Below are 24,472 nucleotides of genomic sequence, written 5' to 3' on the forward strand. Positions count from 1 at the left end.
CGCCTCTTCACAGATGGCGCCACGGCCGTGCCAAGCCATCGTGCGGGACATCTAGTGGCAGGGTCCCGAAAAAGCAGAGAGGGAGGGATGGGGGCACACCCCCATTACCAATCCTCCTTCTCATCCCCACTGTCGCATCTTTCTCGCACTCTCTCTTTCCTTCGAATTTCTTTCCCTTTATTTTTCGCTTCCCCCCTCCCCCCTTCGCCCCACTGTTCCCTCGCACAAAAAGACGCGGCGCGGCAGTTTTCGGCCGAACGACATCGCAGGCGACGGACTCGTCCCTCGAAAGTGTGCCAGGAGCGCGTGCGCGCGCCTTCAAGCAAGCAGTCGTAGCGTACGTTGTAGTGGGGGGCTGCACGCCGACATCGCCGGTCAGGCGCTGGGTCAGCCGAGTCGGCGTGCTTCGAGCCTCCTCAGATTTCTTCGACTCTATTATTAAGCGTGGAAGTCCTTTCCCAGGCGCAGTTTTGCTTTCATAAACATTCGCTCCCGCCGCTAGTTTCGGTTTGTTCGAAGCTTTTTTGAGAATTGCGCGCGCATCTGAGCGTCCAACACCTGCCTTATCACGAGCTTCGCTTTCCTGAGCCCCCCGTCATTACCATCGAGTGCTTTCAACAGGTGTGCAGTCTTTTTTTTTTTGTTTTCGCTCTGGTTCCTCTCTCGGTGAAACGCCAGAGAATACTGTACAGCGCTGGTGGTTTTCGTCCGTGTGGTCTGGAGTTCGTCGACGGCTTCTGATATCACCGCAGCACTCGGACCTGCTTTATCTCGTTCCGGAGCACAAGACAAGGCGTCGTTGAACGCCGATGATGCTTCCAGGGTATCCACCTTGAGAGGAGAGAAAAAACAAGAAGAGGAAAGAAACAAAAGCACGCAGACTTCCCGTTTTTGTGGAAGGCAGCGGGAACGCGCCGTACCCAGCAAGCGTGGAGTAGCCGGCGGCTGTTATGCCGGCGAACTCGGCGCTGTTATGGCTTCGCAGTGCGGTGACGTTGATACTGCTGTTGATGTTGCTGCCGGAATTGCCGTGGATTAACACCGCCGTGCTGGCAGAGACAACGAGGGAGTCTGTGCCAGGTGAGCGCATTTGCTTTCCTATCTCTCCTTTGGTCTAAGTACATCAAGTTATAAACATGCCCTCCAAACAATAGAAGTCATAAGGTCTTTGCTGCGCAAGAATTCGAAGTGGGAAAGGGTCATTTTTCATTTCTTGTTTACCAAACGTGTGCGAATCACGACAACCTGTAGTCGCATGCAGCGGAGAAAGAAAACGAATGTGAATGAGAAACAATTTTTTTTTTTGCCACTTTTAGAATTTCATTCTCGGCTGGGATGCTCTGGGAATGGGTTCTGCAGACACAATTCGGGATAGCGCTGCAGAAATACAATAGAAAGGTGACGAATTGATAGATTTAGTTCTGATAACATTCCTAATGCGTGTCAGGCAGTCGCTGAGGCTCTGAATATTATAGCCAAGTGACGTGAGCCGGTAACCACCCTACGCAAAAAATAATTTTGATAGCAAAAAAAAAAATACTGAGTCCCGTGTGCCCCCTGTGCATAATCCGGAATTATGTCATAACATACTGTATAAAGCGTTTTGTGTTACCGTATAAAATCATTAGATTGGGTATGTATATGCAACGAGACATAAGTTTAAAAAAAAGAAATGGTTGAAGTTTTAGAAAAGGAGGCATCGTTTTGCTTCCTAAGTACAAAGAATGTACTTAAAAGCAGACACCTTATTTTTAGATTTCCCTGCTTGCTATGTCTGCCTTTCAGAATCGAAATAGCATACTTGCTTGCTGTTCTTTTTTCTTAATTTTATTTTCTGCCTTCAACTGGTCATGATGGCGTGCAGTACAATCACGTGGCGCCCAACCTCTGCATATATTCATTTGCAGAGAGCGTTGAGAGTACAGCAATACCGATGCAGACCCTTTCCCTACCATCTACCTATTTTTATTTTATCGGAACGGTCTTTTCATTTATTGCTTGGTTTTGGTGACGCATAACAGTGTTGCTAATATTAAAGAAAATGGATTGCATTGTTGCTAACTAAAAAACTCTTGGGTATGGTTATACAATATACAAATCCTAATATTGAATATGTTAGTCGCTGCTGGCGTTTAGTGATCGCATAATATTCAACCTCTGTATTACTAATTGCGAAATAAAATACAGATTAGTAAAGTAGATGCTGACCTCCTTGACTTTCTTTGTTTCTTCTCTGAACGTTTTTCTTTATTTAGACGTTTGACTAAACTGGTGCTAGCGTTAAAAACTATTTACTTTCAATAACGCATATTTATTATTTATTAGGAGTAACCAACATTATAGTTCAGCAATGCTGAATATATAACATTACCACAAAAAGGTTTGTACAGAGAAACCTAAAATGAACAAAAAAAGCGTTTAAAGCAAAAAAAAAGAAATAAATTTTGTCTCATGAAAAAAAAGAAAAAAAACATGCTGTCAGTAATATCAATTTCGAAATAACGTTAGCAGTCTACAACATTCATAAAAGGAAGATTAAACATACCTTACGACCTGTAAACTTTAAAATTCGTAAAGTTCTGCTGGCATGACACTAAGGAAGGGGAGGGGGTAGCATGTAATGTTTTTTTCCTCTAACTTCTTTTTCTTTCTTTTTTTTTGCAGATTACCCCAGACACGCGTACTTTAAGATATACGTACGCATTTTATTAACGTAGACTTACCGTTAGACGCATCACACACGCAGCTTTTAAGTCGCAGTACATTTCTTGGCAAACTTGCTGTTTCCGATTTCCATTCATTCAGGAAGTTGTCTGTTTACAAACTTCCTCGACTGAAGTAACCCTCTCTCGTCCTTTCAGCAGCGAAAGACTTCCACTGAAATGTTCGGGAACGAAGATGCGGAACTTTTTTCGTGAACAGATCTCATTTTTTTTTTGTAAATAGCGACGCAATATTCGTAAAAGTGTAAGACTTCATTGTTTACCTTTTATTTTCACAGCACACCTCACGTGTCACTGTAATAGTTTTAACACACGTGCAGTATATTTCAGGCAATTTAGATCGAGTGCATTTAGGCCACTACACAGCCCCCCATGTCACAAATACCTCTTGTCATTAAATGTGCCGTCAAATCACATCGTACCATTTCATGGCGCTCTTTGGCCATCATTGACCCTTGCCCCACGAAAACATAATAATAATAATAATAATAATAATAATAATAATAATAATAATAATAATAATAATAATCAGTATCCAAGGACAAGTCCAAAATTGTAAATTTTACTATATATTTGGGAGGCTTGGCAGGTATAGCTTAAATGATTTAGTTATAGCAGCTGCAGAATTTGCGTTATCGTGTCCAACGGTAGAATAATTATGCCTTCCGTACGACGAATATTTCAGCTACTAACACAATGCATTTCTCGGCATATGAATTTAACATAATGAGTGGTGTAGTTAAGTTTCAGGTCAATAATTACTCCCAGTTGATTTTCTTGTGTTCTATTTCTTCTTCCCGTATCGGTGGTAATATTCCCAGCACTAACACGCGGTGTGTGTGTGCCTCGAGACAATTACTCAGTGGTGAAAATTTTTAATTTCTTTCTTGCGTGAGTCGACAGCTGGGACACCTAAGAAGGGAATGAAATCGAGCGGAGCTGTAGTCAGGTATTGTTTCGCACGCGCTCAACATTAATGACCATGTTCAGTCGCGAAATTCAATTATGCCGCCTTCAGTTAACGCTAGTGGACTAGAGAACGTTTATCTCTGAAAGCGCGAGAACGGTTCATTTATTATTCAAGTGCGCAGGAAGCAGAATTTGTAGAGTCTTCAAAAAGAAAAAAAAGGCGGTTTACTCGTCGGTCTACTTAAAACGCCGGGTCTACCATCTTTCCAATCTTTCTGTTCTTTAAACATAGGAAGAAAAAAAGAAATAAGTGCATCCAAGAGGCGTGCTTCGGGGATATCGAAAATGTTTGTGCAGTGAACGCTTATACATGACGGGGCGTTTGCTTTTAAATGCATAATACTTGAGCGTCCTTAATCGATGCAGGTATAACGCGATAACAATGCCTATCTGGTAAAAAATAAAAGAAGTACTATCTTGAACACAGTTGTCCTGAAACCTCATTGTGGCGGTTGCTGAAACAAGACTTTGTGCATAAGCACCTGCAGACTTGTATTGTTTTTTTTTTTTTTGCCTTAGAAGAAAAATTAAGCGGCTGCTACTTGCATAGCCAGCATGGAGCTTTAAGCCTAGCTATGTCACGGTCACAGTGAATCGCACTTTATAAACACAGGTACGGCATTTGGTGCACTGTGTGCGCAATTTATCTAGTGAATAGTGTGAATCCCCGTAGGTCACATGACCATGGCCGCTGTTTCATCACTCGTTGTGTGGTCCCTAATTTATTCTCAGCCGTCCTTGTTAACCTTCAAGTTTCAAGTCATGCCAATAGAATGCATAGAGTACACTACACTTTTCCTTTCAGTTATAGCGGAAATTCATTTTTTTGCAGAAGTTAGTTCGACATACATACATACATACATACATACATACATACATACATACATACATACATACATACATACATACATACATACATACATACATACATACATACATACATACATACATACATACATACATACATACATACATACATACATACATACATACATACATACATACATACATACATACATACATACATACATACATACATACATACATATTTCTGGAGATGATGTAGAATCGAGAAAGAAGGCACGAAAACTATAACGCAATGCTAACAGGCACGGTGAATAGTAGAATTCGATCTTGCGATTCGTGATGGTTTCGTGAAAAGCGCAAAACCGAAATGTAGGACTGGCATTTTGTTTTAGTTACTACTTGACGCAACTTACAGATGTACTATCAGCATAAACTAAAATGCGCAGAGGGAAAAAAAAAGACACATTGGAACACCCGTGCCTGTAATTACGGGGTAGTGCGACGTGAAAGCACTCAACAGCTGTTATTTCTAAGCGTAGTGCAGGTCTACGAATGTTCGTTTGGGAGCTGAATCAAATCAAGCAGCCGTTAAAAATGCCAGGTGAAGCTGCATGCGTAAGGACGCATTCTAGTCGTGCATGATTTATTCGCGCGAGAGTTTATGCTGACAGTACGCTGCAATCAACAACTGATATGAAAATGACCGATGCTCTCCGTTTGATGATTGTCGTGCTGGTAAAGGTGATAGAGCTGCGGCGGGTTGGCTGTGCACGCAAATCAATCCGTACAATTGCTACGTAATGACGTCTCCTCCTCCTCCTCCTCCGACAACAACAACAACAACAACAACATCGTCATCATCACCACCATGATCTTGCTAAGTTCGCTGTAGGACCGAAATTATCTCTTCCAAGGATTTCGACTAATATCCAGCTTGTTTCAGCTGCGTTAATCATGTGCCGCAAATTTTCACAAGCTGGCATATTTACCAGGCCCAATATACTTGCTCCCCTTCCCTTGGTAGATAGCCCGTTACTCTGGTTGGCCATGAAACTTCCAACCAGGCTTTTCTACGTAGTTCTATACGCAGGAAAGCCAGGAATCAAAGCCGCGTCATATATTTTTTTGTGCGAATTGCGATGGGCCGCTCCCATAATACAATGCGATTGATGTAGCGGGCGCCTATGTGGAGCTGACAAGCTTTCAGCAGCTTTTCTTCCCTCTTCAAGCATATCAGTAGGCACGACATAATTTAGTGGTCAACGTCGCCCGCACTGTCCAGTATAAGGCACAATAAGAGAATAGGATTCACTGCGTCCTGTAGCACCTCACCCTATGCGACGGCTCAATAGCTGTTGTGCGCGAGGTCCAGGGTTCGACTCCCTGTTGTGGCGGCAGCATTTTGATGGGTGCGAAATGCGAAAACGTTCGCGTACCCGGGCGCTCGTTGAAGAATCCCGGGGGGGAGGGGGTCATAGATCAATCGTTCTATATCAACCCGTGGGGGCATACGATGGCCAAGGTTAAGTGTATGAGGGTGTTCACTTTTGCTTTCTCGTTCTCTTCTCGTTTGACGTCATCTGTGCAGTAGATTCGATATTTCACGATGTAATTTAGCACACGCTTTCATGAAATGTAATTTTAGAGAGCAGCTCTTAGGCGCCACTTCCCGCAGCAAGCGTCGGCGTTCCTCGTCCTACCTCGGCGCAACCGCGCGAATGAGCACAGCGAAGGATGAAAGCGAACGCGGAGCGGAGCGGGGAATGAAAGACGCGAGGAGGAAAGCGCAGAGGAGGGTGCAGCGGAACCATGTGGCGGAAAGCGGAGGAAGGCACGGAGAAAGCGTGAGAAGAAAAGCGTAGTGCGGCGACGATGGCTACGAGATGGCGCGAGAGTAGCGCGCGTCGTCTGCGAGGTCTGACGGCAGCGGCTGCTGCGAACCGCGCACACGCGTCACCCCCCATGCGCTGGCTCTCGCAATCTCCCAGATTAGCGAGGCAATCGTGGCGCACTTCGCTCCATTGCCAACGTGCCGCACGAACTAGATTGCCCGCGCCAGCCAACATATCGCGAAATGAAAACACTTTCGCATTAGGGAGTATCGTAATAGTCTGCGAATGTTTTCTTAGCTAATGGCAAGCAACTCACTCTTTTTCGAGTTGAATAAATGATGCCTTTGAACTAATGCTGTCACAACACCTTCAGCCGTATACGTCGCCAGAATAGCTTGTTGTCAAAGGTGACACTTATGAAGCGAACGCTAATTGCACGGTGAATTGGACGCAAAGGTAGACAGAGGATAGATAGAAAGGCAGGAAGGTGAACCAGAGGTAGTTCGTGTTTTCTACTCGGCACGGCTGGAAGGACTAAGGGGATTAAAAGAGAAAGATAGACGAGCACAAACAAAACGCTTACACTATAAAGCGGTATAGGAGGTAGCGTTCTTAGTCTATCGTGAAGGCCCGTAGACCGCAGGCAGATGTACATTGGGGTAATGATCCCATGTCTGTGCTTAAACTGAACGCTGCACCGATTACAAACCGCATTTTCTACCAGCTGCCGTTGCTATCACCATCACATAGCCAATTCGAAGGCTTGGAGGCAGTACATAAAAAGAAACTTCGTATGGCGATGGGTGTTCCCCAGGAGGATTCCAACAAGAAGGTCACCAACGGAGCCGAGTCTCTTCCGCTTCGCCTATTGGCATCCCAAGCCTTGTTGACTCAACTATTAAGGCTTGGAGAATACTCCGCAGGCAGTGTGCTTCTCCGGCTACTGCGAGCAAGAACGCGCTCCCACTTAAACGTGGCGCTGAACACTTTCCGACTGTTGATAGGTATTGAATGGCCTAAACGCAGTCGTCAGTACCAATCATGGTCTTTTGAAGGTGTTACATGCAGCGTCAGAGAAGCTCAACTACCAGCGAAACGTACCATCCTAATGGCTGAAGCAAAATTTCGTGCGCTGGAGTTCTTGAACACAGCGTATCGAAGCCGCTTGCAAGTCTACACAGACAGGTTGGCGTGTAGACATACACAGAACAGTGCAGTGCCATTCTGTATGTCGTGGCCCACCTCGGAAGAGGTATACTAAGCAATCCCTGGTGGTTATTGAAGCCCTTAGAAGCATGGGATTCAAAGTGAAGTTTCAGTGGATTCCTTCGCATGTTGGGATTGAAGGTAATGAGAAAGCTGACGCTCTTGCTCAAGAAGCGTTATCATGCGCCCCTTTTCCTTTTCCTTTCTTTTATTTCTTCTTCTCCATCTTAAAAATGAAACGGCATACATTCCTTAATATCTATTGCGCTTAAAATGTGGCGTGCTAATTACCGACTGCGAATCACATATCGTCATTTCTATCTACTGTTCTTGACACGTCAAATCGCTTTATTAGTGCCTACGGTACGCTGTGTCTATTTCCATTCCGAACTAAACTAAATCCTCTGCATGCTAACCTTTAACGAGCAGCGCAACGAGATATTTTCTTTCTTTTTTACTGTAGCAACGCGGGATAGCATGGTCAACTGTGTGTAGCTTTCTCCATATGAGTGTAAAATATATTTTCAAAAATAGAAAAAGAACAACACAATAACACAGTGCTGATAACCGGACAGATTCGAACGTTTCGTTGATAAACGGTTCAAGGCACCATAATTTACCAGCCTACGCATATGAACAACCATGTGTACATGTGTGCTGCAATGTCCTGCCTGCCTTCCTCAAGTGTTCGCCACTAAGGAGGAATTAATTTCTTGCTTCGAGATCCTCATCCAACATAGCGGCACAGATGGCATAGCCGCTGTATTATGCGAACCAAGAAGAATTTCGCACCCAATATTGTTAGTTCGTGCGCTAGGCTCCCCACTGAAAACTATGCAAGCACTCGGCTGCATTGTTTTTCATCTAATACATAATATTCGTGCCCCACCGAGAGCAATGCAAGCGTGAAAAGGAAGAGTAGAGAGCCACTGGCCCTGACTCTTGAGTCGACTCGGTGAATTACGAAAACAAATTTACGAATACATTTTATTTTCGCATAATTAGTGAGATAAAACAAAAGGTGATAAAGTTATCTTATAAGAAACACTTCATAAGCGTGTTTTTAAATGCCCTCCTGAAGAGCTTTGGTCATTAATTACGTGAATAATTAAACATAGGGTAATTAATTTTGAGCAACAAGATAGGCGCGACGTAAAAAAAATACAGGTGGCTAGGATGTCCTATTAATAGCCACGCAGTCTCGGTGGCATGCATGGGCAACCATCGTGTACTTCTTCATTTAAGTTGCGTACACTTTTAGCTGGCCGACCACTAAGGTGTAAATATATATTTTTTATACTTTACTGAATCAAATCATGATGAGTATGTGCTCGTCATGTCAGAATAGGACATACATATACCGGATCGAAGATGGAGCGATAAACAGAAGACGGGGTGATCTTTTGTCAGAAACGCTGTTGGTCACTGCACGTGCAAGTATATCCTTGCGCGTGCGTGAGCTCGTTCTGTCCAAGAAGAGTAACTCCCACTGGCTTTATTCTTGGGGGCTGGGATTGGGCACCCTGCAGAGACGCTACGAAGTGAGTCATGCAGCTCCACGGAATCGGACCCGTGACCTCGTGCTCAGCAGCGCTAAGCCTTAGCCACTGAGTCACCGCAGCGGGTAACACAGAGAGCGCAGCGTACATATGTCGGACTGACGTATATCAGAGACCAGCGGCACTGGCGGGGGCATCTTGTGACGCTTTCTTCAACGATAACTTGCCATAAACATTGTCGTGCAGTACAACTCCTTCGCAAAAGGATACCGGCCATCGTCGTGATTGTGTCACTGCCGACGCGTTTGCGCGAGCAGACGAAGTTATACAGTGGAGATCCCACCTGTGAACGCTACGCACGCACGCTGGTTGAGCACAACGTCGATAGAGGGCGCGTATATATATATATATATATGTATATATATATATATATATATATAACGAGGGTGGAAACATAAATCAAAATCCACTAAGTGGGAAGGCACCTGTGGCTGATGTATTTTCCGGAGGAACCGCGAATGCGGAGCAGTAATGAAAATCACTAATAATCGCCTGGGCAGGGCTTACCGGGGCCGCTGCTAGGGTCAGTGCAATTTGAGAACGGCGTTTTTTTTTCTCTTTCGCCGGTAGAATGCGTTCGTATCATCGCTTATCTAGTCATGTCTCTTATACAAGCTCGTATTTTATTTCCGAGTCAAATACTGCAAGGAATCTCGCAGCTTTATTCTGTTAGCTGGTCAGGTATTGTTCCTTAAGCACCTAAAGACAAAACGATCGGTGCCGTATCTGCGTGTAAAGCATTTCGTGGTCCACTTGGAGAAGAAAAGAGCTCTTGGTTTCTTTCCTGGGAAGAAACGCTGCTTCTGACCTTACTAAACTTGTGTGCAGCTTGAGCTATAGCATGCGGAGTAAGCTAAGAGAGAAAAACAAACCGAGAGAGATACAGAACTGCTGGGCTCTTTCAGTGAAAAATGGGAGCTCTCCCACTATAAGATAAAGAAAACAAGGAAGCTCGGCGTTTAAGAGCGAATCGAGATACTGTGTTGGACATTCCTTACATTCCTTCGATGTGCAAAGGCCCGGCGGTGCAATCTCTCGCGAGCAATCCTCAGGAAGCGCCGACACGGTTCTCCTTTCTACGCGACCGCTTCAGACGGTTTTCCGACGCCATCTTGTATGTGTCCGATAGAAGAGGAGAATGGAAAGAGAAAGGAAGCGCCGGCTTGCGAACTTCGAGGCGTTGCGAAAAATGCCTGTTCCCTAAGTCAGCTATAAAAAGTAGCTGCGCTTTGCTCAGTGTGTTACGCACTCGATGTTACAATGCGCGGTGTTAAATATGCACTAAGGAGAAGTCATAAATAAGTCTAGGGCGATAATCTATTCTTTCAAAAGTTCATGCATGTTAACTCAACGGTAATAGCCTAACGTTTAGAATATAAAATAAAATGTCATCGTTCATTCTTTGAGTTTCACAATGAGACACCAAAGCTGGTACGTCAATATGACGTCACCAGCTTCAAAGTATTGTTTTTTCGCCATTTTGAACATTGTCGCTAAATAATAGTTTTGAAAATTCCCAAGTTAGTCTTTGACTCATTTTAATACAGCGAAGTCTATCTTTAACGACAAATGAAAGTCGCACTTTCTCAAGAAAGGTAATGCATTGATTGCGATAGCAAATTAGTGAACAGCTAACTATACGGAGTAAGGAAAGTAGTTTTATTGTCCGTCCAAGCTTGTAAACTTAGGCATACTAAATAAATTACAAGCATGGGGTCACGCGCGCATAAGCAAACAGGAACACATCTCACTCGATGACCGCGGGAACTCGCTGTGAAAACGCTGGAGAGCGCAAGCGCGGCAGCAGCAGCGAGCGAATTGACCTTCGTACTGCGTCTCGCATCAACGCGCACTCAGCCGCGCAAACACAGCACGCGGCCGGGCTCTGTCCCCGGGGCAGGTGACTTTCAAAAGACAGCGGAGTATAAACGACACCCCTCCCCTTCCCCCGTCCTCCTCCTGGATCCTTGCGGGCGACAGAAGACGGCGCGCGTCAACGTACCCCGCTTCCCTCACTTGCGTGCGCGAGATTCAGCCGCGATCGCCGGCTCACCCTCGCGCGCTTTCAATCGCACATACAAGCACAGGGAGCAAGGCGACGATTTTATCGCGCTTAGACTTTATACGGAACTTCACGGCGCCGGCAGACATGCGCCTGGAGTGTCCGTATAATTGTTATCGCAATAACTCTATCTATCATCATCAGCCTGTTTACGCCCACTGCAGGGCAAACGCCTCTCCCATACTTCTCCAACTACACCGGTCATGTACTAATTGTGGCCATGTTGTCCCTGCAATTTTCCTAATCTCATCCGCCCACCTAACTTTCTGCCGTCCACTGCTACGCTTCCCTTCCCTTGGAATCCAGTCCGTAACCCTTAATGACTATCGGTTATCTTCCGTCCTCATTAGCTGTCCTGCCCATGCCCATCTCTTTTTCTTGATTTCAACTAAGATGTCATTAACTCGCGTTTGTTCCCGCACCCAATCTGCTCTTTTCTTATCCCTTAACGTCACACCCATCATTCTTCTTTCCATAGCTCGTTGCGTCGTCCTCAATTTAAGTAGAACCCTTTTCGTAAGCCTCCAGGTTTCTGCCCCGCACGTGAGTACTGGTAAGACACAGCTGTTATAAACTTTTCTCTTGAGGAATAATGGCAACCTGCTGTTCATGATCTGAGAATGCCTGCCAAACGCACCCCAGCCCATTCTTATTCTTCTGATTATTTCGGTCTCATGATCCGGATCCGCGATCACTACCTGCCCTAAGTAGATGTATTCGCTTACCACTTCCAGCGCCTCGCTACCTATCGTAAACTGCTGTTCTCTTCCGAGACGGTTAAACATTAATTTAGTTTTCTGCAGATTAATTTTTATACCCACCCTTCTGCTTTGCCTCTCCAGGTCAGTGAGCATGCATTGCAATTGGTCTCCTGACTTACTAAGCAAGGCAATATCATCAGCGAATCGCAAGTTACTAAGGTAGTCTCCATTAACTCTTATCCCCAATTCTTCCCACGTCAGGTCGCTGAATACCTCCTGTAAACACGCTGTGAATAGCATTGGAGAGATCATATCTCCCTGCCTGACGCCTTTCTTTATAGGGAGTTTGTTGCTTTCTTTATGGAGGACTACGGTGGCTGTGGAGCCGCTATAGATATATTTCAGTATTTTTACATTTGCATAGCTCCCAAGACATTTGCATAGCTCCCATAGCTCCCCCTTTGCATAGCTCCCAAGGCGTTCTTTACTTCTTCCGGCGTTACCTGGGGGATTTCAAATTCCTCTAGGCTATTCTCTCTTCCACTATCGTCGTGGGCGTCACTGGTACTGTATAAATCTCTATAGAACTCCTCAGTCACTTGAACTATCTCATCCATATTAGTAATGATATTGCCGGCTTTGTATCGTAACGCATACATCTGATTCTTGCCAATTCCTAGTTTTTTCTTCACTGCTTTTAGGCTTCCTCCGTTCCTGAGAGCATGTTCAATTCTATCCATATTATACTTCCTTATGTCAGCTGTCTTACGCTTGTTGATTAACTTCGAAAGTTCTGGCAGTTCGATTCTAGCTGTAGGGTTAGATGCTTTCATACATTGTCGTTTCTTGATCAGATCTTTCGTCTCCTGCGATAGCTTACTAGCATCCTGTCTGACTGAGTTCTATTGCACACTCCTTAATTATGCCCATAAGATTGTCGTTCATATCTTCAACACTAAGGTCCTCTTCCTGAGTTAAGGCCGAATACCTGTTCTGTAGCTTGATCTGGAATTCCTCTATTTTTCCTCTTACCGCTAACTCACTGATCGGCTTCTTATGTACCAGTTTCTTCCGTTTCCTCCTCAAGTCTAGGCTAATTCGAGTTCTTACCATCCTATAGTCACTGCAGCGCACCTTGCCGAGCACGTCCACATATTGTATGATGCCAGGGTTAGCACGGAGTATAAGGTCTATTTCATTTCTAGTCTCGCCCTTTGAGATCCTCCACGTCCACTTTCGGCTATCCCGCTTGCGGAAGAAGGTATTAATTATCCGCATATTATTCTGTTGTGGAAACTCTACTAATAACTCTCTCCTGCTATTCCTAGAGCCTATGCCATATTCCCCCACTGACTTGTCTCCAGCCTGCTTCTTGCCTACCGTCGCATTGAAGTCGCCCATCAGTATAACGTATTTTGTCTTGACTTTACCCATCGCCGATTCCACGTCCTCACAGAAGCTTTCGACTTGCTGGTCATCATGACTGGATGTAGGCGCGTAGACTTGTACGACCTTCAATATGTACTTCTTAAGTTTCGCAAGACCTGCCACCCTCTCGTTAATGCTATAGAACTCCTGTATGTTACCAGCTATATCCTTATTAATCAGGAATCCGACTCCTACTTCTCGTCTCTCCGCTAAGCCCCGGTAGCACAAGACGTGCCCGCTTTTTAGCACTGTATATGCTTCTTTTGTCCTCGTAGCAAACCGGAGGTTTTAAGTCTGGTTAACCTCCCTGCCTTTCTCTCATTTGCATCTCTCTCTCTCTAACTTCACTGAGCACTATTATATCCCATTTCCCGCCTTCAAATTTCTCCAATAGCACTGCTAGACTCGCCTCACTAGGTGCCAGGTTCAGATTACAATGGCGGCCTGTCCGGAGCCAGGGATTCTTAGCAACCTCTGCTGCGTTGCAGGTCTGATTGCCGCCGTGGTCAGTTGCTTCGCAGCTGCTGGGGACTGAGGGCCGGGATTCGATTGTTGTATTCATATAGGAGGTTGTGGCCAAGTACTGCACCAGGGTGGCCAATCCTGCTCTGGTGAGGGAGTGGGTTACTGGTTTTGGTCACCAGGATCAGGCCGCACTCCAGTCCTGTTCATGCAATTTTACCAACACGCGGATCTTCTTTTCCTTTCTTTTTATCCGGTGAAAAATTGCGCGGCACCGGCATCCGAACCACGGTCCTCTTGCACGCGAGGCGGATGCTCTACCTATAGGCCACCGCTGCACCTACTCTATCTATACTCCATCTCAAAAGTCATTTTCAGCATTGTGGAAGCAGCAGGATTCCTTAACCAATTGAAGGGCTGAATGCCTATGGAGATGGGTTTATCGGCGCCGCGTCGTCTGCTCAGCGGCTGCTGAATTCGCGGTGTATTAGTACGCATGCGCAAAGGTCGAAACATGTCACGTATCTCTGTAACGCATTTTGTGTCAAGCAAAACAAAACTCTCTAATCGTGCCATTAATCATTAAATTACGTCCCGACCTATACAGACAAGAATATTCTATGCACCCCTCACGTACCATCGACAGTCCTGCAAAGGTCTCGTGATATGCCCGAGTATAGTCCCGAGAACACGCTATCCAAAATTGTTAACGTAGCGTCGAGCTGGCGTGCGAACTTCAAGGCGGCATCGACATCAATATTTTGTTATTGCGTCTTTACTGGCTTACCAGGTCTCTTTTCACAGGAGTGGCTTTCTTGGTAGTGTAGGAGGTTATAATTTAGTAAGACGGCCCAAATCGCTTTTCTCTTTAGCGTCCTTTAACGCGTCATCCCGCAGATGGTGTACAAAACATGGCTATCACGACGTGTTTCCGTGTCCTGAAACTATAGCTTCCGGTATCTGCAGTACACAAAAGCATGGCCTTTGAAACCGGTTTCTTGCATCTTCAATCTCGCTGTGAAATTTCACTACACGCGATCGGTAAGCAGTAATCACGGCTAGAACGACGGTCCGCGTCATTTACAAAGTTAACAAAGTGCTGTTTGGAAAATGAAAACATGCATGTAAATGTATGTGAACTAGGTCCCAGGGGCGCTTCGTAAGTCCATTGCAAACGTTTGGACGAGATTACTTGTTTCGGTCAGGGCGACGAACTGAAATGTTTAACCTAGGGATCACTTTATACTAAACATGAAAGCCGGGCTTGTTGATTTGGTGAAATGTAGTAAAAAAAAAACAGTACAAATCTATGAGAGGGCCGAATAAAGAGAACTGGTAAAACACTTTTCTGCCTCATTCGTCCTTTAGCGCGCGAAATTTTGCAGGGTTATTCAACTACGTTTCGCCAAAACCAACTCGCCCGGCTTTGATCTTTGGACAGGGGCCGCGCTGACGTCATAACGGCCGCACTAACGTTATACTGCGCTTCTTGCCAGACACCGGCCCGTGTGAACACATATATTGCAAACACCTTTATGTTTCTGTTGCTTGTTTACATCTCTCTTTTTCTAGCCCCACCCCATTTCCACCACACTAGTGCAGGGTAGCGAACCGGAAACTCTCATCTGGTTAACCTCCCCGCTTTTCAGCTTTCTTCCTTTATTTCTTTATTCTCTCAAGGCCCCATTTCCCGCCAATGTATGTGACAAACCAAATGCTCCTTTCAAAAAGCATTTATTGAATTGTGCTATTTGTCTTTCTTTCGCGACATAGCTTAGACGAGAACAAACAAGCCACGTCATGACCGATGATTGAAAGCGCATGCCTGGACCATCAAAACGCCATCGAGTTGAACGGCTCGCGGTCCTGCCAGCGACAGTCGCATATCAGACGCTCTTGGGGCAGAATCCATTTGCAAAGGCAAAAGGGTGACTTTCTTGTGACATTCGCCGTCGCTGCTATGCATTGTAGCTATGTCGACATCAAAAGTAAACGAATCAGTAGCATAATACGTTATTCCCACGCACGCTTGCTTAAAGACCGAGACAATCATATTAGGAGCGTTCTGGTGAAGCCTGGCGCCTCTTTATTAGAAGTCTTTCTTTAAAAAAAAAGAAGATACAGGAAAGAAACATAAAGGACGAGGAAATGCCGGCTCTAGCGCAGCTGCTGCAGAGAGTGGAGGAGAAGGCGTAAGTAGAGAACGGCATGCATAATCTCATAAATTAATTATTTCATTCATCAGAAAGGTTGGCAACAAGTCCTAAAATACGTCACCTGTTTATCAACGACGTTAAATTGGTAAATTAATGAAGTTTGATGATTGATGAACTGAAAAATGTGGAGGACACTTAAGCTTCGCCTTTATGAGTGAAACGCGATAGCATTCAAAGATCCCCGACTGCTTTTCAGGCTTCCCGGCAACTGCAGCTTATGTTACCGTAATAATTACAGAGAAAAGACGGGGAATGCGGGAGATGGAAATTCAAGACGATGAGCAAAACGTGAACGAGGTGAATGCAGGAGCCAACGTTTCGACACGTGGACTTGTCTTCTTCGAGGCGACCACATGCTTTCCTCGCCACAGTGTATATAGGTCCTCGCCACCTATATATATACTGTGGCGAGGAAAGCATATGTCGCCTTGAAGAAGACAAGTCCACTTGTCGAAACGTTGGCTCCTGCATTCACCTTGTTCACGTTTTGCTCATCGTAATAATTACAGGAATACGCTGGCGGCGAACGCTACGCACGCACGAAGCCGAGCTTTCTGGTAGAAACGCGTTCTCTTGCGAGGGCCGATCTCCTGTGACTGTTTTGCTATTTTAATATTTCACTCTGTGAAGATCTAACATAAAACGTGTGCGCTGTCGGTGCTTTTTTTTTTGCGTGAGATTCTTTGTGGGCTGTCATTCTCAAAATTCCGACGGTCGACGCAGGACGCCGGATTATCTGGGACACGCGTTAATATTTCAACTGAAAGAGTTGAATGGCGCCTTCGGAGCTTTGTGCGGTGATGAATAGAAACATTTGGGGGGTGTTATTGTATATAACCTGTACGCCAGGGTTTTTCGTGTAATTATGCTAATGTGGTAGAGAGAGACTGACTTTGTGCACTGAACTGAGAATTATATCAAAATGAGCAATCGGCACTCACGTCGATTACTTGTGCAGTTATCGCCGCATACTTACTTCTCTGTCTTTTTTTTTTTAGCTAACGCCAACAATGGGCCTACAAACTAACGGTTTGGAAGTCTATGAGCTTAAATAGACCAAGCAAATGAACTATATATATATATACAATCACATAAAATCAGATCAAGTTTATTTTTTACAAAAAAGGAAATGGTTACATTTTTGTTTTACAGATGAGGGTCCCAAAGTCGAAGGCTGTAACCGGGACCCTCGGTGGGTAAATATAAGAAAAAAATTAAATAGGTGGCAGGACAGAAATAAAATTTACAAAATGTACAATGAGAGAAACAAACAGGTAAAGTGCAACAACAGAAACGTGATTAGGAATACAGTGTACAGTATTACTATCAACAAATAAAAACAAAATGGGCGTACAACAGAACCTTTAAATTATATAAAGAAGGAACAGAACGAAATAGAGAAAAATATAATCAGCAGACACAAATGAACATAAAGTAACAACATTAGCGTGCTAAAAATATATACGTATAAAAATTTCAACAGACATAAAAGAAGCAATACATAAAAAGAAGCATTTATAAACAAAACGACTAAAAGTAACGGCAAGCATGTGAATAGCAAAACATAAGAAAAACAGCGATAAGAATAAATAAATACAACATTTGGAACCATAATTGCATCAATGCGTCAAAAGGAAATCTTTAAGGGATTTTTTGAAGGAATTGAACGAAGTGAGTGATCTTATGTTTGATGGTAAGCGATTCCATAAAGATATGTATATACCATATATATATACATATATACATATATATATATATATATATATATATATATATATATATATATATATATATATATATATATATATATATATATATATATATATATATATATATATATATATATAAAGAAGGGTGTGTGTCCAAGTGAAAAAAAATTCACAATTCACGCAGTAACACTTTAGGGAGTTGCATAAGTATGCGTATACATTTAAGCATCGTGCCACTTGCTCATCTCCAGGCAGCGCGGTGTCAGTATCTATGTTACGAAACTCGATGGGTCCAGCATAAACGACAGCGCTGCGGCGACAGGAATTGCTGCGGGCGGCGGCGCAAGGTGAATCGATGACGCAAGCAAACTACTGCAGGTGGCGGTGCCAGGTGCGCGGATGATGTTCCGATCATTATAAGCAGTTATCGCTCTTTAGCACGTTGACCATCCGCGGTGAATCATCAACCGTTGTCAACCGTACTCCGGCGGCGGTTGCGTGTGGCGCGGGCCCTATCTTGAAAGCGATCTGCGACGGGGACAGATTGCGCCGATTGCTGATAGCTTAGTTTGTGCTGTGTTCTCGCCGCTTAGTTTGCTTTGAAGCGAGAGGCAGGACGAAGGTGAATTCGCTCGCTGCTGCGGGCCCTACCTTGAAAGCGATCGTCTTACGTGACGGACGGACGAACGGACAGACGGACGGACTTGTTCCCTTGTTGGGTTGGCATAAGAGAAGATTACGCCTATAAAAAAAAATAGATGTCATCGATAATGGTTACGGCTGCTGCTTTTAAGGTAATAGTAATAAGAAACATAGTGTAAAATAAGAAGTATCATCGCCAGTCCAGTAAACCTAGAGCGGAGCTAGATAAGGGAGTAAGTGAAGTCCGCATGTAGGGGGTACTAGACACACTGGAACACAGTACCAAAATAAGAGGAAAGGCTGTGCCACACACTGTACTGAGTTCCGACCACGGCGTGGTCTCGACACACATACGTATAATTAGTCCCGAGCATGCAGACAAGGCAGCGATGCGGGGCAATCTTGGAGAGACGCACAGCTAAACAAAACACACAGCTCACATATTACACGCACATATTTGAGTGCATCACGTAACCGCGCAAACAACAAAGGACAAAGAAGGAAACACGAAGGAAACGAGAAGGAAAGAAGGATTTCGCGGAGTAAATCTCAGTTGATGTTCCGCGCCTGTCCTGTGTGTTTCCTCCTTTGTCCGCTGTTGTTTGTGCGGTTACATGATGCATTCCAATATCGACCACCAACTAGCCCGCCTATCCTTGTTAAACATACTTGAGCATGACACGCATTTGAGACTACGAGTGCACATAAATACAAATGAACTGCATATAAATACAAATGATAGCAGTGGGTCGCGTTCACATAACTGCACCCAATGTGGCACCTCCTCCCCCCCCCCCCCCCAAAAAAAAAACCCCGCTTAAAATTCGTGCTTCTTCACAGAAATGTTCAAATGCGTTTAATGTATGTACAGCGATTGTATAGGTTGAATTCTAGGGTGTTGTGTGCCAAAACCACGATTTGATTATGAGGCACGCCATAGTGGGGGACCCCGGATTAATTTTCACCACCAGGGGATCTTTAACCTGCCCCTAATGCACGGCACACGGGCGTTCTTGCATTCCCCCTCCTATTTCTCTCTCTCTATCTCATCTCAATCTCTCTTTCACTCTATGCTTCTTAGAATATAAATTAAATTATTGTGGGAAAAAGCCCGCTCCTACACTATGCAATAACGGGCGTACGCCAATTAAATATAAATTAATAGGGGTTTTCAAGTAATACCCAAAAGCGCATATTTTGATAACAAGAAGGTCAATTGGAAAAATAAAATATGGGCACGGTATCTCCCAGTGTCCTAAGATTCGGTCAGCGAGGCCAGAAGGTCCTCGCATAGGGGTTTAATGTACATGAATGCCCAGTATGCGTGCGACAGGGTCAATGATGTGACAGGTTCTAAGTGCGCGTTTTGTGAGGAATGGGGAAGACGTGAGCCCTAATACGGAGCGAGCTCGGCTGCTGGTGATCTCATGGCCACGGAGGAATTTCTGAAATGGTGTGCAGATGCATGGTTAGAAAAACAGGGCAATGTCCGCCATGCTGAGAGGGCGATAGGGTGTACCAAACATAGAGATAAACACGACAAGGATTAATGAGCCGGATACACAAATGGAGAACGACCAGCCGTCCTAGACTGCATGAAAACTGCGCCGCAGAGCCGGTAAAATTCGAGCGCGCTTCAATATAGCAAACTTCGGCCTTGCAGCCCTGCCGCCCACTGAAATGCAGCCGCCTCGGCGACCTCGCGCGACGTGATAGCCGCTATGCCACTGCGGCGGGTGATCGTATAATTTCATACAGTTTACCAGCGAAGAAAAGCGGTTTACAAGCAGCGTACAGGCAATATATAGACACGCAACTGTTCATTAGTGTGTGACAGATGCACTTGCGCGTAGCATTATTAGTGAACGCGAGGCCGATCATTGAGCTTTACATAAAAATGGATATAATGCTCGTTATGCTGAGCCGTCTGGTTGTGTCTCGCGGTGTCGCTGTGGTATGGTGTTGCCAGGACAACCGCAACGTATCCGCGACATGGAGTTTATACGCGGTCTTCAAGCGCGGACAGAGACGTGGCATGTATTCGTTATTCGACAGAAGCTGGAATGACACGTGAGGCAGGTCGTTAGTGCTTGCAACATGGTTAAAGTAAATGTCCCTTTCGGACGTGTTCCACCAGGTTAGTCATGCGTAAACAGATCGAGTCTGCATGCATCGGCATATAGCCAAGGTCATCAATACTAGATCTAGTTGCGTTGGATAATATGCCGCCCAAGACCTTGGTGCCGACCAAAAAGTGGCCCGTAAACGTTGACGAGAGCAGATAATTGTTGCTGGCGATCGTTAAACGTGCAATGGAAAGAACAACCGTATGTGTGCAATACTATAGCGATGCGGCTCAAAACACAGCTGCCTAAATAACGGACGCCCTGCGCACTCTGACAGCTACGATCGATGGGTAAACGGAGACTCTCTTAGACAACCATGCCGTGGAGAAAAAAGAAGCGATTGCGCGCAATTTCACCCACGTCTCTTAGATTCTATAGCCTACCTATTTTCAAACATTTGCTTTAATTCGTTTGCATTTCTTATTTCTCAGTTTGGCTACCTGGTTATAATCCCCGGGGTTAGTGTGTGCCACCCACTCGAAAGACTGCTCTTCTCAATCTGCAATGCAGCCGGCTTTCCTGCCAGACGTAGCAGTTAAAGCACACTGGGTGTGCTTTAACTTTAATGTCTTTAATGTTCTTTAATGTCTCGGTTTTGCTCAGCAGTTTTTGTTCACTTGGCATTGCGTCTTTAATGTGATGTAATGTCTGGGTATTGCTGAGCAGTTCTCGTTCGCTTCGCCCCGCGTACGTACTTCACTGACAAAATAACTTGAAGCTGGCTTTCCTGCAATAAGAGGTATTATGGTCGGATACAACTTAACCCACGCCCCCATAACCGCCAGCCGCACTTCCTCCGCGCGGCTGCAAATAATTCGTACTTAAAACTTTTCCAGTTACCCAAATAAGGCGGTAACCACAAAAATAAAGTTTTAGTGCGTAATTTTATACGTTTTCCCGTATTTATTCTAGTGAAATGGTGAAAGCCTAATTCTTTATTGAAGTGAAATAAAGGGCTTGCTTCGCTGCAACTATTTATTGTCAAGATTCACTTCAGTTGGCAGTGAAGTTTCATTAGTAAAACGGGCTCAGCAGTGAAATGAAGTGTTCCGCATACTTTTGAACAGTGAAATGCTCAGATTCCATCCACTCTGTCCATGTCTTTTGCACACCTTATTGCTTCCGCCAATGAAAAGACTCTTCAAGGACAGCATACGCTCCGGAGGTATCAAGTACGACCCCACATTGAAAAGGCCGCATGACGACGATTTTGTTTGCTTCTGTGATTGGCTGGCGGAGTAACACAACCCCGTGCGGTCCGTGTGCCTTGGTTGCCAACTGCTGTTTTTTTTTTTAAGTTGTATTCTACTATAGGAGGTCCTACGAGGAGAATAAACCTTTTCCTTTGTTTCAAATGTGGATTGCAATTGCAGTATGTTAGTTTGCATACGTGAATGTGTATGTGAAACGTTGCCGCAATATATATATATATATATATATATATATATATATATATATATATATATATATATATATATATATATATATATATATATATATATATATATATATATATATATATATATATATATATATATACATATCCGTATAACGGTGCATTGGCTGTAGTCACACCTTGGCTGCTCAAAGGATTGCGCCATCGAACGTGTAAAGCGTGCGAGTCAAGTTGCGGCTGCAGTATTACGTGTGCAGTCATAGTGAGATTTTCTGAATGGACAATTTACACGCGATAATAAGTAATAGTTGACTGTACCATGCGTATGGAGTCGGGCGAGGGGTACTCCGTGAGCCAAGTTCACGCTTGCAGTCTTTATTTGAATCTAAACATGTCCACAAAATCTTTTAGAAGGCGGTAAGAAAGAAGCAATATACTTTTTTATGTTTAACGACGCGGCCTGAAAATGTAATGCGCAGTCGGAACTTGTGCATAATACACTGGCAGCGCGGTTGCTAGCTCCAGGTGGGATGCCTGGTTCACGATGTACTTGACGTTTTCTGCAGATTCAACATTTCGGCAACTTATTGTGGCCAGCCGCACGTGGCAAGTGCGCGGCTTGCTTCCGCCATGTCCGCATCCAAACGTTTGCATCACACAACTTGCTCCACACGGTCCATCTGTCTGCCTTCACAACCGGCACTCCATCCCATCACACGCTGCGAGAAAACCGTTTCTCAAAACCGCCGGACGCAATGTGGGCGTAAAGCGATTTATCCCGCGGGCGTGTTCCGACCACCCGGCCGACATCAACCAAGCGCGCTTCGCTTAAACGCGAGTCGGTGGCCATCATCACGCGTGCCTCGGCAACATTCAAGAGCGTACGTCAAGTTCAAACGAAGCGTACACGCGCTGTGACTCCGTAAAACTGCCCAGTGTACTCGAACCTTCCGAAACTGCGCGCACTCGTGCCTATTTAGTCCTAGCTTGCGACATAATTTACTAGAGGGAACTCAGGTGCGACGGTTCGGCCAGCATTGGAATTGGCGGTACACAGATATGTCTAGGGTTCGTCCTTGTACCTTCAAGCGGCTTTGTGAGCTTGTAATATTGATCATATTCAACAAAACATCGCGTTTTGATTGCAACAATTCGCAGTGATTATGCATGTGAGCAGAAACTTGTTGCCTTCTCGCGCTTAAAAAAAGAAGAGAAATCTGGTTGCTTTCAAGTTTAAGGAAGATAAAGCCTAGTAAGTACAATCCGAGTCAAGAACGTCTGAAATCACACGCACGAAGACAACTGAATAATGTATACGCACTAACCATAATTCCTGCGTTAACTGAACGATCCCGGCGCCAGAGTTTCATTTTGTAAGTTTTACAGGAAGTAAACTCTATGCTTATAAGGCGTAAGGCGCACAGGCTCGCGTCGCATCGCAAGCGTGCGATGCCATCCGCTCGGGCCTCGCACCGCGAGTCGACGCCGCCACGCTCGTTGACACGTCTAGCCGAGCATGGGGTGTCGCCGTCTCGATTCACTCGTCGCCATGACGAATGCATCGGCGCCTTACCCTTCACGTAGCCGCCTCCCTCCCCGTCTCCGTCCCGATGGTTGTCGGGCCACTGTGCAGCAGTCTCGGCTAGTAGTGCCGGGTCGGGTTAACCGCGTTTATGGCTCCCCGTCGTGCATAATTGATGGGGAGTCGCTAACCGCTCCTCTCCGAGTGCTCACCATGGCTGCTCCGTGCGCGCCACAGCCCGGCTTCTTGCCCCAACCCGCTCCCACTCTTCGACCGCTGGCCAGCAGCAGCTGCCAACCGCCTGCCACTCGGCGACGACGGCGAGGGCATCGTCGTTTTACGAAAGACGACGTCTGCGTCGAGAAGGCGTGGGCGCCGGCCGGGTTTCGGGGTAATTATTAAAAAAAAAATTAACGGAACGAAAGTTTCTTGATCAGAGAGAGGTTTTCAAGCCTCGATAAGAACCGTCGTCGCTGGAGGACGAACGACGCGCACAAGTTTATGGCGGCGAGCTACACATGGGGGAATCACGTTTTACGACAAAATGTTCTTCCACCTTGAAAAAAAAAAAGAAAGCAACAAACAAAAAGGAGAAAGAAAAGAGTAATGAGAAGATGAAGCGAAGGAACTGTGGCATTCAAAATCACTGATGACGATGAGCCACAATAAGCAGGAGTATATTTTTTCTGAGCAGAAGGCCTTAATTATAGCTGACGATCATTCCTCGGCGGATAAAATCTCGTGATTTGGGCCGCGCGCAGGCTTCGTTTCCTAGGCAATGGCCTGTTCCTAGCCAGCCGCCGTTGTCCTCATCTTCCTGGACGTCTATGCCGCTACAGAACCTTTGTATTGTCATTCATATAATGATAAAAAAAAATAGAAACGGATGAAAGGCAGGGAGGTTAACCATAAAAAAGTTCCATTTGCTACTCCGAGTGGGAGTAAGAGGCAAGGAGATAGGAACAGAGGCAGATAGGGAAGCGAGAAAGATAGGAATAGAGAAACGGAAAATATCGGCGCGATATTCTGAGGAGACACGCGCCATTACCAATTTGTCTCGCAGGCCCATGGAGTTTTATCCATGCAGGGCTTCTCACTAAAAGTGATAGAGG

The 24,472-nt window shown here is 45.1% G+C and overlaps 1 protein-coding gene across 1 annotated transcript in view; it reads left to right on the forward strand.

Moving 5' to 3' along the window:
• Positions 1–258: 258 nt before the first annotated feature.
• LOC142571804 (hemicentin-2-like) overlaps positions 259–24,472 on the forward strand; it is a 309,978-nt gene continuing 285,764 nt past the window's right edge. The window contains exon 1 of the mRNA XM_075680429.1: positions 259–1,080. Coding sequence (XP_075536544.1) covers positions 951–1,080 — 130 coding nt within the window. The 5' untranslated portion in view covers positions 259–950. The remainder of the gene's footprint in view (positions 1,081–24,472) is intronic.

Source organism: Dermacentor variabilis, chromosome 2, assembly GCF_050947875.1.
Source record: "Dermacentor variabilis isolate Ectoservices chromosome 2, ASM5094787v1, whole genome shotgun sequence".
NCBI lineage: Eukaryota > Metazoa > Arthropoda > Arachnida > Ixodida > Ixodidae > Dermacentor > Dermacentor variabilis.